General features: G+C 34.0%; 1 protein-coding gene across 2 annotated transcripts in view; it reads left to right on the top strand.

Annotated features, from left to right (window-relative positions):
* emp (epithelial membrane protein) overlaps positions 1 to 13934 on the top strand; it is a 226157-nt gene that overhangs the window by 131432 nt on the left and 80791 nt on the right. The window contains exon 2 of one of the 2 annotated variants that reach the window (XM_074170710.1): positions 5412 to 5618. The exons of the other annotated variant lie outside the window; for it this stretch is intronic. Within the exon in view, the coding sequence (XP_074026811.1) occupies positions 5561 to 5618 (58 nt within the window). The 5' untranslated portion in view covers positions 5412 to 5560. The remainder of the gene's footprint in view (positions 1 to 5411; positions 5619 to 13934) is intronic. 2 annotated transcript variants of the gene reach the window in all.

Raw genomic sequence — 13934 nt, 5'->3', positions numbered from 1 at the left:
AAAGCTTATAGAAAAATAATAGAAAACCATTTTTTCTTCAAAATTCTAAGGCTGTGAATTTAAATTCATTCAAGGAAATATGTAGAATAAATGAGATTGAAAATATATTCACCATGTTTTTGTAATGTAGAAATCTTAATAATTTCTTCTGTGCCTCTTCAATTTTATTTTTATGAACTGAATAATAAAAAGACCATACTATTGCACCATATTCCAGTAAACTACGCACAAATGCATTATAAACTGTTAGTAATGTGTGTTACAATTTTTGTGAATTTGAATGAGTTCCTGATGTTGAAGCCAAACATTCTATAAGCTCTTTTTATAATGGTGGTCATATGTTGCTCAAAAGTGAGTTTTTTATTCAGCTTAACTCCCGAATCTCTACATTTTATCTTCTTTACTAAATATTCATTGTTTATCTTATACTGAAAATCCTCAGTAGTTTTTTCCTAGTAATTGACATGCTGAAGCATTTGTCAATATTGAATGTGAGGCGATTTGCCAGGGACCACTCGTAAACTCTATCTACGTCATTTTGTAGCAAAATCACATCTTCATGACTTTTGATTTCCTTGAATAATTTAAGATCATTCGAATAGTGCAATTCGCGAGTCCAGAACTACTTCTGGCAGATCATCTATTAGTAATAAAAAGAAGAGGGGTCCTAGATAGGACCCTTGAGGTACACCAGATCTTGTGAAGAAATCCTCTGATCCCCATCCCTTATAAACTACATACTGTTTCCTGTCTATAAGATACGAAACTGACAGCTTCAAGAGTCGATCTGAAAGCCCAACAGTGTATATTTTTTTCAACATAACCTCATGATCAACCTTGTCGAAGACTTCACTGAAATCTGTGAAAATAATATCTAGTTGACTATTATTGATTTGCCTCTTGTAGATGTTAGGTTAGTTATACCTACTTATACATAAAAAATAAATAATCGAGAACCAGATAATGTATTTGATTAATAACCATATAACAAATTACCTATACCAGAATACAAGTCGAATGAAGTTTTCAAGACCATTTAGAATCTTTCTTTTTTCTTTGGATATTCTTCAATTAATTTCCACGTTTCACCAAACAAAGATATTTATTTTGTTGGTGAACTTGATAATTGTGAATTTTTGGAAATAGGCAGTAAGCTTGTTTTGATGCTTTGGACTTCCGAATATGAACCTGAAGTAATGAAAAAAACAAGTTTTCTATTTTGCTTTTTATGAAAATAATGCTACAGTTTCATTGATACAGATATGAATCTACCGAATTTTTTTGTGATTTTTTCAAAAAAATGTAGAGATCAAATAATCATTTTGTTCGTAGATGGCCCTGTGAGTCAAGTATTATCGAAATAATATATCAATACCAGAAGAAAATATGATATCGTTTTCTCAAAGATACTTTGAAAGATTCTTTCATATTATTCCATATCAGAAAAAGAAAACTCTCAAAATACCAATTCCGAAGTATATTATATACAAGATATCCGACTTCATAAGGATTAAGGTTCATTTGAGGAAACTGAAATTATACATTCAATGAGAAGATTTTAGCGTACGAAACGTTGGTATAAATTATAATTTCTCAGCTCTTGTTTCAATTGGCAAACTTATTGAATACGAAAAATTACTGATGAACAGAACATATTGCTTTGTGAAAAATAATTTGAATACATGCAGTAACTCATGGAAGATAATTGAAAAGTTTGCTCTTTCCCCACACCTGTTTAAAGTTCTCCGTTAAAATTTTTATATTTTTGAGATTGTGGAAGAGAAACGGCCCAAATCTTTTTCGTTCTCAATCTTCCATTTATTTCCTACAAAACTGTATTTTATCTGCAATTATCTGTAATGGATAATAACTATTACTGAAATGTTTTTACTAAGTAGATACATAAATTAATGAAATTGAGGTTACTTTCATCTGAACCACGATAAGAAACCATAAAAGTTTGTTTTTATCGTTACTTTCAATTGTTATTTCGTTGAGTGCATGAATGTGGATAATGAATAGTGCTGATTCTAATACTTGCTCAGAAGCTATTAATATTTTTCCAAAGTTAGGAATATTTGTTTTGCAACGGAATTTTTTAATAACGCTTTTTGGGTACAGCTTTGTGTCAGGGATTGTTGTCAATTATTTTCCACAGACAATAACTCTGAAACATTCCGAAGTTAAATCCCTGGTTCTTTATTATACTAGTAAACAAATAAGTGGAGATAACGAAACTATCATATGAAAATTGCGATGAGTACATATTTTTTGTGATTTCCTGCAGTAAATTCAGTAAAATTATTATGGAAGCTATTGCGTGTCATTGTTCAATAAGAACAATTTGAATGAAATTTTGCGCTTGGTAACATTGCGAAAATTATTATTGAAACATAGTTTATAGTATCATTAATAAGACATAGATATTAACACACGATAATGGAAGTTGAATTGAGTAATATTGAAACTTCATTCAGTTGTATGATATACACTTGAACATAAGCACAGAATCGATAATGAAATTACTGAACTGAGTGGAATTATGCATCTTTTGCCTGATATGTAGGGTACTGTAACAAAGTGAAAATCTGACGGCATGCTTTACTAATCTACATGAAAAAGATGTCACTTATAGGGAACATATAAGACCGAATAGTTTTTTCAAAATAGGTCGAATTACAGCTTCATACAGTTTTAATATTCTCCTTTACTTCCTATGAGCTCAGGAGTCCTCAATGAACCATTTTATTAGTTATGATATCCGTCTTAGTGAAAAATAGTAGCTTTTCAAGCACAACTTCCGCTTGTAGGCGAATGTGTCGATAATACCCACTAGCAATGTAATTGAAGAGAGGCAGCTTCGTACTGAAAACATAGCATGGTCAATCTGAATATCAGACAGATACAACAACAAATCTTTCAGTTATTGCCGACTTTGAAATCATTATATCTGTAGATGTCGCATGGGGTCTTCCACCCCATGTGGTCACCTGAATCTACACTGCAATAATAAGGCCTCTATGTTAACGTACGGGCCATTTCATGGGGACCGAAAGTTCTACAAGCAACGGCCATCCAAAAATTACAGCGACTGGCTTGTTTAAACATCACAGGAGCCATAAGAACAGCACCAACCGCGGCAATGGAATTAATTACTGGTCTGACCCCTCTGCATCTGTACGTTAAGTAGGTTGTGTTAATGGCCATGTTACGATTGCGCACGTCTGGTGTAAACCTTGAAGCAGGAATGGATCAATTGAGGCTGAGCGCTTGCAACCTCTGCTGCAGGCAACCAGTGATGCAATTTAACCCAGGTAGGGTTCGATGAACCCTACAAAATACAAATAAAACAGATAACAGAGTCAGATGATACAAATGCAATACGCATATATACAGACGGCTCAAAAGCCAAAGAAGGCTCAGGATGTGGCGTGTACTTTAGATCACTAAGCCACTAAGTGAGGAATGGGAAAAAACATAACAATCTGCACTGACAGCAGACAAGCCCTATTAGCCTTAAACAGACAACGTGTTACCTCAGGGCTAGTACTAGACTACCACCAAGATTCAGCCTCGATAGATAATAACATTATCCTGAGGTGGGTTGAAGGGCACGACATGAGTAAAGGTAATCGCATTGCCGGCTCTTTAGCCAAGGGAGCGGCTAGACTAAGAATTTTAGGACCCAGTGGCACCTACGACCTGATGACTTCGACTATTGCGAAACTAGCCAAATGTTACACCCATGTTCTATCCCTAAAGAGATGGGATGGAATCAAAAGATGCAATCTTGCCAGGATTACTCTGGGCGATCCTGGGAAGCTGGCGCCGAAGAAATATCTGACGAATACCAGGAAAAATTTACGCTCAACAGTAGGATTTATCATTGGCCATTGTCAACTAAGGAAACACCTCCATAATATGGTGTTAGTGGACACACATCTATGCATAGAGTGTGAGTCTTGGCTTACCCCTATCGATATGAAGGAGATGTCTCCCAGTGACCTGTTTACCTTCCTGGAAAAGACAGATTGGACGATAACGTAGGAGGAAAATTCCTCGGGAGGATGTACAATGGGTTATATGTGGACTAAGTGCTGTGGGCCTACATTCATTCTCCCAACTCTACAGACAGATCTGGAGATTTCGCCACGGAGATGAATAGTTTGGAAAAGGGTTCATGTCTGAAGAAAATGATGCACTCATTATATTATGTGGTCCTAGTAGGTTTTCTCATATTGGATAATACCATACGATTTCTTGTTCTAGTGTTTTCTTTTGTTGGCAAGAGAAGTCTCTTCGGACCGTATATGAGAACTATTTTTGAGTCAAGTCTGCATTTGAGATGACTTTTTTTGAGGAATGTTGGATAAATCGGAAATAATAGTTTTCATGTGATAATTTTTTGTATGATGATACAATCTACCCTCCTAAAGATTCCATCGAGAGAATATTTCACATCTGAAGTTTTATGATCATGCAACCATTTCCATGTTCTTATACGTATTTTATCCTTTCAAATCTGGACTAACTGGACATCTGTCTATGAGTCTCGATTCTATTGTTCTAGTTCACTGTCATTGATGAACGATATTGACGTTACTACCTACAAAAGTTTTAAATACGAATGGTGCAACGAGTTATTGATGAGGACAAGGGAATTTGTTAGTTGTTGATAAGTTGCATTGAATAATTGTCAAATGGTTAGGAGTATCTTGTTTATCTGTGCTCATAACGTTGAACGAGCACGAATGACATTTATGAAATTATACACGAAATATATGTTATGTTAATAAAGTTCACTTTGATAATAATATGCGGTAGAAAAGGCCTATTTTTGTGCTGATGAGATGATGTACAGGTAAGTGCAGGTTCTATTTTGAATTATATTATAAACAGTAATGCCATTTACTATTTGTTTGGTGAGAGCTTTCAACTGTTCATAAATTTCCATCGAAAACAACTTTGTAATTTCACTTAACCATAAATTTTCAATGTACGCTTTAAAAAACACCTATGTGGGTTTGGTATCCATTCAGAATCAATGAAAAGTTTAATATAAAGTTAGTTATACCATTGCCAAAAAGGATGAAGAAGTTGGAAAAACAATTTCACACAAAGTTTCACTTGCTGTGAAATTCCCAAAATACATTTATCTTGACTAGTTCAAATTGCTTTGTAGACTATTTTATAAAATTGATGTACAGAAGCTGCGCATTTTTATTTTGGTGGATGAACTGATTCAACTTGTGATTAGAATAATTGTTGGTTTCTCAAAACAGTCATTTCACCTCAGTATTCAACTGTGTGAAGTTTCAATATATTCTGCAAATACTCACTTGATAAATGTGCAAATGACTCATGTCGTTGCTTAATCGTTCAGAATTATCAACCATTTTTTTATTTCACAGGTACAACGAACGATTCTCGTATTATCCAACAAAACTTTTCAGCTGCCTTTGGAAAAAAGCGAACAGTAATTTTTGTGTTGTTTCAATAGTCAACGTTTGGCTGTTCCCTAAAAAAAAGTGCTTCGAAAGTGTCTTTAAAGTGCATAAACATGAAGGGAAGAGAAAAGATTTGTGCGAAATTGTCCAGTACCTTTTTGAGAAAGTGGTGTAAGTATTATATTTTGATTATTTTTTATCCATGAAGTCGTTGGAGAAAATTAGTGCCTGGAAAGTTGTTGACCCAAAATACTGATATATGTATATTATTTTTTATGCACGACCGGGCGTAAAGTAGCACTTTATCGCCCGGATTTGAGGGCGTGAAGTAGCAGTTTAGCGCCCGCGGACTACTTTATCGCCTGGCGGGCGATCGGGAATTTCAATGTCATATCTACGTTCCGATAGTTTCAATAATTGCAAAATTAGTGGAACATAAGTCTGAAATATACAGGAGTGCACATTACGAGTCGAGAATCCAGCAATCATTATCATCATATTGTCAATATATCTATTGTATTTGGTAACTCATAAAAAGCTATCAATCTCGCGTATCTACTGATATATCTATTATCATGTACATTTCGAAAGTGACAAAAGTCATAGAGATATCGGTCGAAATTAAATGACAATTAATAAAGCGAACTCAACAGGAAATGAAATATAAACACTTATATTGGAAGTCAGTTTCAAATATTGTCTCTCTCAACTGGCCCGCACCCAATTCTGATACATTTTTCAATTCTTTTTCTATTATTGTTAGCCACTCTTCTATGTTCTGGAATATTCATTTCACGGCAGGCTTGCCATATTCTCTCACAAAGTTCTAGCCGATTTCGTGGCCTACACTTGTGAATTATATTTCTGACAGTTTCCCAGAAGTATAAACCCATTGGAGTTATGTCAGGAGAGCGACGAGGCTATTGTTTATATGGGCTATTTCTACCAATCCAACGTATTGGAAAATGAGTTTATTGTATCGGATTGAAAGTGTCCTTATAGGACGAAACTGCAGTGATGTTAGTTACAAAATATAGTGGTAAAAAACATAGAAAGTATTATTTCTAATTTTTCATGATGATATCTTACCACGTAGTAACGGCTACATCCATCAATAAAATTAAATTCTTTAACCACTCTCGAACCATCTGAAAATTATGAACGGAAACTCCGTATATCTGAAAGTACATTTCTTGTCGCACATGGGGGGTAGATTTTCAATGATTTTCCAAGATTCATTATCGAAAAATATTCTATAGTCGTTCAGGGTTAATGGCATTACTGAAGAAAAACAGTCCAATTATTCTGTCACCTAGAATACCACACCATACATTAACTTTTTGAGAGTATTGGTCCTTATAACCCAGTGAGGATTTTCAGTAGACCCGTGTTTGCAATTTTGAGCAAATACTATTTCGTTGGTAGTGAACGTATTTTTTGGGATGTTTAATACAATTTATCGACAATGGATGTCACGTTGATAAATACATAACTTGTTAAAAATATACAAAATGTTGTTTTTTTAAAGACTATATAGTGTTCACAAAAATACAGTGAAGATTAAAGATAAAGACAAAAGAAAACAATCAAAAAATATCAGACTCGAAAAAATGTACAAATATGTTTATCAATGAAACAACACAATTTCAAAATTACTTGACATAAATCGTAATATAGGTACATCGTGGTATTCCGAAACTCTAGAATTTGCATGCAAAATACTCTTCCAAACTCTAGAAGCATTTTCCCAAACCAAGGTTCTTTACTGATTTTCTGAATTTTTTAAGTTCATTCATTGATATTCATTGTTTTGGTAGATAATTATATATTTGTCTACTTCTATAGATTTGGAACTGCCTGGTCAAAGATGATGTGGGCAGTGAAAGGGCAAGTTTTTTATCGCTACGCGTAGACCTTTCTGTATGGCTTCCAAACTTTTCTTTATGTTTGTGAAGTAAGCAGACAGTTTTTCGAATGAATATTTCAAATATTGCTAATATTTTATTCCTGCAGAAAAATGGCTCACACGAATCACGCATCTTCAATTCAAATATTATTCACAAAGCTCTTTTCTGGATAACGAATATACTTTGCATCAAAATCTATCTGCCTAAGCCCCAGAAAGGAATTCCATACCGGAGATGACTCTCCATAAGTGAATAGTATGCATTTATTGCTGCTGAAAATCCCTGTTCACGAGATATGACATTTATGTCAATACAACCAGAAGATAATTCTTTTTTTAAAGCAGTAATTTGCGTATCAAATTTTAAATTACTGTCATAGAATATACCAAGAAATTCAGTTACAGACTTGTTCTAAGTCCCACTTGAATGTTATCGGATTTGTTTTACTAACATTCAGCTATAGCACATTCGATTCACACCATTTTTTCATTTTTTGTAAATCTGAGTGGACAGACCGAGTCAAAGTATCAAGATCTTTATTTCGTCAAAGTACCGTAGTGTCATCCGCAAACAAGGTAAATGCTCCAGATATATCAAGTTAATATATATCAAGCAAGAATGAATATATAGCAAGAATGAAATTGAGTCTAGGACTGACCCCCGAGGAACTACGCGTACAATTTTTTCACTATCAGAACTGTTGTTGCTCAATGTTATTTTTCGACTTCTACCAGTAATATAAGATCTGAACCATTCTAAGGCTGTTCACCGGATTCCATAGTGGAAGATTTTTGCAATGAACATGATTTTTCTTGGGGAATTTCTATCATTTAAAAAATTCCTTCGGGTCCAATAGCAGTAATCTAATCGTTTGTCACTTTCTTTCACTGTATGCAAGTACTTTGGTTTAGGAGGTTTAATTTTTTCATTGACGAGACCTCTTCTGATTTTCTCTACTTAAATTTAATTGCCCAGACCTTTCACACAAACTGATTTGAGGTTCATCACGAATTGAAACTAAAACATTATCATCATCATGGTACCTTCGATTTCGATGTGGATTATCAATAGCGCGATGATGCTTTAATACACTTCCGGTATGAGTAAAAAGTTTACTCACGGAGGCTGCCGTTCCATATCAACTTGTCTGCTACTTCGACTACCATCACCAAATAACCTTATTATTTAAATTTTTTCTGATAAATCGAGACGTTCAATATGCATTTTGTTACTGTTTTTGACGCATTTACTTTTAAACTGACATTTGGGGTATAATTAGTTCATCCGTTTTCATGACACTAGCCCAAATCGAAAACTGTTGATACAAAAAATATGAGTCTGTTTTGGAACATTGAGAATGATGATTTTTTATCCAATATAAGACAAATTCGCAACCAACCATATTCAACAGGAAATTGGAAAATTCCTCAAAATTGAAGACATGCTAGTGAAGAAGATTCATTTCGAATAATTTACATTTGGTAAAATAATAATGTTCAAATTCACTCATTTCCATACATTCATTTCATTGGTTTTGACTATTTTATTATTTCAAGTGATCGAAATCACTTGAAGTGATTTCAATCACTTGAAAAATCTACTGTGCTAGCGAAACATGATGTTATATGTTTTCAAAATAAAGTTTATGGAGATCAAATCGTGAGGTGTAGTTTTTGAAATGTGTATTAATTGTTCAGCATTAATTCATTTAGTCAAATATATCTCTTGTCATTGAATCATACTGATAGTTATTATGGTAGTAAAAATTCAAACCATTTTCAACAAACATCGATATACTAGTTCGAATAATTCAAGTGATAAATTGAACTGAATTTCACATTGAAATACCATTATAGTTTACTCGTAATAAAAATTTATATTTCTCGGTCTACCCTGTACACCGTTTGGAAATTTAGAATTTCGACAACTCAAACGCAAGTTTACTGCAATACACCAATTTTTTGACAAATGGATAATAAAAAAGTTTCCCATATGGGGCAAACTTTTTGAAACTCACTGTATAATGAAATATCGTAAGCCACATAGTTGATTTGCATGTACATAGTTAATTCGTATGTACTTCACAATCACTCACAGATTGACGACAATAAACCAAAACATAGTTGCAGCAGAATTACAAATCATTCATTCTATTTACATAAAAAATAGTCACTTACATTTTGTTTACAGAATATATTCATGCTACTATCATTTTTTTACCACATAGTCGTATAATCCTTCAACATATCCGCAGGTGAATATCTGTTCTGAGAATCATAATCGCAGAATTAAAGTAATGCTAATCATACGTAAATGGAATCATATTTGACGATGATTCGAGAGCTCTCAATATCTCAGATTAATTATTTTTTTAATTGAACTTGAGGAAGCTATCGTATAGCGAAACACGTGCGGCGGTTTTGTAAACAGGCCAGTGAAAATCTGAAATAGAATGATACTTAAATTAGTTAATAATAGAGTGATTTTCAAAATGCAACGCCCTTTCACAAACTGAAAATTGGCTATACCAAAATATATATTCAAAAAATACTTTCAAAGAGAGAAATTCTTGAAAACAAACTGTTTTCCTATTTGTTGTTTCATATATGAAGAGTGAGGAAGTGTTTTGTGTGTGTTTGATTTTTCAGGCTTGAATATGCTTGAAATGAAGCCGTATATAAAACTCCTTGTCATTGTTTTATTGTATCAATTTGAAAATTTCCTTGTAGAACAAAACTACAGTAACGTTAGTTACAAATACAGATGCTATAAAAATATAGGAAGCTTTATTTCTTACTTTTCAAGCTTGAATTTATCGTAAGTGATATGATAGGTAAATAGAAAAAGGATGTAAGTAGGTTATTTGTGACGGTATTGTATTTTCCAATTCCGTAAAACGATAATCTTTGTTTATATTCGTGAAAAAGCTATATTCTACTTCCATTTAATCAAATTAGCATTTGAAGGCAGCCCGTTCTAATATTTCACTTACTTGCAGTATTTTACCATGATTTTGTGAATGAAAAGAGAGAGTGCTCATCATTGTGGTCAAATAAGCAATTTTTCAATTTGTCACATGACATCTCCAGAAAAGTGTATCATTATATTTGTTAATTGTGTTTTGAAACAGAGCGTTTCAAATGTTTCGTGTAAGAAAAGAAACTGTGGGAAAGAACTAACCCAGCAACCTCGGTATGCACTACAATTGGAAGTTTAACTATGATTCGTTAATGACTTAGTAAATTGAAAGTGATCGTTTATTCTAATGTTAACAATTTTCAACTAATACGGAACATTATGATTTCAGTCTATTCATTTAGGAAATAGCTGTAACAATATATATATTTGATTGTTAAATATACAAATGGAAGAAATTACCGAAGAGTTTGAAAACCTTCCAACAAAACCTGTGGTAGAAGTCCATTATATTTCGAAATGGAGTCTAGTAGATTTGCGAATCATAAAAACTCAAATTGTCTCCACAATTCATTATCACCCTCAGATGTTAGACCGGTTGAACCATCAATCATGTACATGTTTCGAACCTATATAGGTTCATAATCGGCTGATTATTTAAAAATTATGGAGAAGAAAATTATCACATGTTACCAAGGAATACATAATCACAATGACATGTTAATAGTAATGAAATAGTAATATTTAGTAAAATGACGGAAGTTTGTGATTTTTAAATAATTAGCTGATAATGAACCTATATAGGTTCGACACATGTACGGATTTATGGTTTTACCGTTCTTACATCTGAGGGTGATAATAAATTGTGGAGACGACTTCGAGTTTTATGTCTTGCAAATCCACCAGCAAAAAGCGTGTTACATACAATCTGGAATAAATAGTTATTGATCATTATCATGAATATTAAGTTTTTTTAACATGTCATTAAAATGTGACGGATGATTTAAAAAAAATTGAAGACTTCTAAGCTTCTAAGGAGATTTAGTATAGTTTTTGAGAAAGAAAGTTTTTGGCTTTCTACTACTCCATCTTGATACAACAAATATGGGAATTTTCCAAAGGAAGGAAGGAACTGATCAATTTGAAAATAAGTAACCCTATACATGGATTCCCACATTTTTTGTATCAAGATGGAGTAGTAGATATCCAAAAACTTTCTTTCCCAAAAATTAATCACTCTTAAAAATATAACCCCTTCAATTCATTCAGTATAGTGTTCTGTAAAGTATAATCTCAAAATAATTCACGTTTTTCCATAGTTCATACATACAGTTATAACCTTCATGGCAAATATTCCAGAAACAAACACTTTTTCAATCACCAGAAATGCAACACTGTTCGGGAGATGAAGAAAACTCAATTTGCAGAAGTCACATTCCGTCTACAACTACGAATCTAAGATGATGAGGTCACATACTCACTGCTCTAGATGTTCTCACAGCACACACTGAAGTAGATAGATCTGACATATTCATCTCCTGAAGTGGAAGTATAGGTCATATCGTTGATGCTCCACGGTAATGTTTCTTGCGAATTTCCGGGAAGACTGATGGGAATTGACCAAGCTGGTAACTGGAATGTAAATTTCCCCAGAGGAAATTTTTGCATTATCAGTTTTCTCATCACTACTTTTGGTTTTTCGATTGGATGGTCACATTATTACTAAGTATAATATAAAATCAAACGAATCGGTGTAGCCATAGACGATCAGTCGGTGCAGCCATTTCTTGATATTTTTTCAAGACAAAAAACAAGCACTACAGGAAAATCCTTGAAGCGCTCTCAGAGCGGTGCCTGTGTGAAATTGGATTTGAATCGCTGGAGATTAAATCCATTTGGAAAGGCGTTCTCAGGAAGTTTATTCCACATGAACCCAGTTTTCCAGATGAAAGAGTTCTTGAACAGTGAAGTTCGAGGTGTACTGAGTTGAAACTCAAAACGATAAGCAGCTACAGCTACACTACTCATGAAAGTATCTATAGGAGGGAGACAAATCTCCAACCTTTCTTCGATGTTCCAGGCTATCAAGGTAGTACGTGTTCGCGTCTTCAATCAGGTGGATGGCTCTTTTCTGGTGGGAATCCAGCAACTTCAGGGTTTGTTTGGGGGCAGAGCTCCATACATGAGACCAATACTCCAAAGAAGGTCTGATCTGCATCAAAAGCATCAAAAGTTGCTGAGGTATGTACAGTTTTCTGGTTGGGAACAGTGTTCCCAAGCTTTCGAGAAGCAGCCTTTGCAATTCCAGCGACATGATTGTGCCAAGACATATTGGTATACATTTTAACTCCCAACAAACTTATCGAAGCAGAAAGCGGAATTGTCTGACTTGACATTATTATACCCGGTTCGGAGACATTTATCTTCTTGGAGAAAACCGATGCCTGGGTTTTTGTAGCATTGAATTGAACCTGGTTAATTTCACCCAAATTCGAAATCACTTCTAGATCCTCATTAAGATATGCAATCTCCTGCTGCCAGTGAAGATGTGCCTCCGTAGCCGATGTCCTGGAATCCAAATGCAGTAACGAGACAAGTGTGCTGTCGTTAGCAAAGCAATATATTGGATTATTGGTTTTTTTCAATAAGTCGTTAATATACAATAAAAAGAGGGTTGGAGACCATATGGATCCCTGGGGAACACCGGCGTTGATGGGAAAAATACTCGAGGGATATCCATCGTTGGCAATATTACCACGTTGACAGAATAAACTGTCAAATAATTCTCTAAAGTCGACAAATTCTCTACTCAAAAGCAACTCGCTTAAACGCTTTCAAATGATGACATTATTATTATTACTATACGGATACCCCACGGAAAGTGTATCCGCCGGTGTTCATCTAGGTACTCATCTAGCGGTAAATATTTTGACCTGAATTGGATGTTATAATAATCAGTTAGTGTTCTCAAAACTTCCATTTCTCGCTCGAATGAAGCCAAATGAGGACTTTTTGAAATTTCACAGGAAATCAAACAGTCTGTTATGCACATTAAAAATAATCAACAAACGAGCCAATGAAATTTATATTTTACTGTTATATCAGACCTGCATGAATAGATAAAAACGTGTCGGATAGTTTGGATTTCCGTGTTTTATTTTCTGTAAGACAAGAAGCCGGCGTTAGTTAGTTCATTCACCTACACTACTAAGAGATGAAGTCTTATTCCGCCGCAGGTTGATTGAAACTATTCAAGTATTACTCACCAAGAGTATATTTTTTTGGTTAGGAAATGGTTAATACATTTTTCACTATTTAACATGGAAAAACTGATATTTTGATTAGTGATTGTCCAACTATTTAATAAAAAAAATTGTAGAAATACAAACTTGAAAGATAGTGGGGTTTGAAATGATCTGAGATGGTCTATTACATCTATTGGTTTCGAAAAGGCTAGCATTGCCAGATTAGTGAGAATATCTACGTTATTCCAAATAGCCCATAATTTTGATAATAAGCAAACAAAATCGCATAATATTCACCCACAAACAAAGGTGCAAGTATAACCTTCATTCCGTATCGAGTATCTACCTGTAGGTTTCATCATATATGATTGAATTGTCAATTAAGTATATCTCTGAAAACACTATCAACTCAGTACGTT

This window comes from Leptinotarsa decemlineata, unplaced genomic scaffold, assembly GCF_025532065.1.
Source record: "Leptinotarsa decemlineata unplaced genomic scaffold, Ldec_3_MD MMD2_P_RNA_scaffold_9, whole genome shotgun sequence".
NCBI lineage: Eukaryota > Metazoa > Arthropoda > Insecta > Coleoptera > Chrysomelidae > Leptinotarsa > Leptinotarsa decemlineata.
This window is presented reverse-complemented; position numbering and strand designations above follow the sequence as displayed.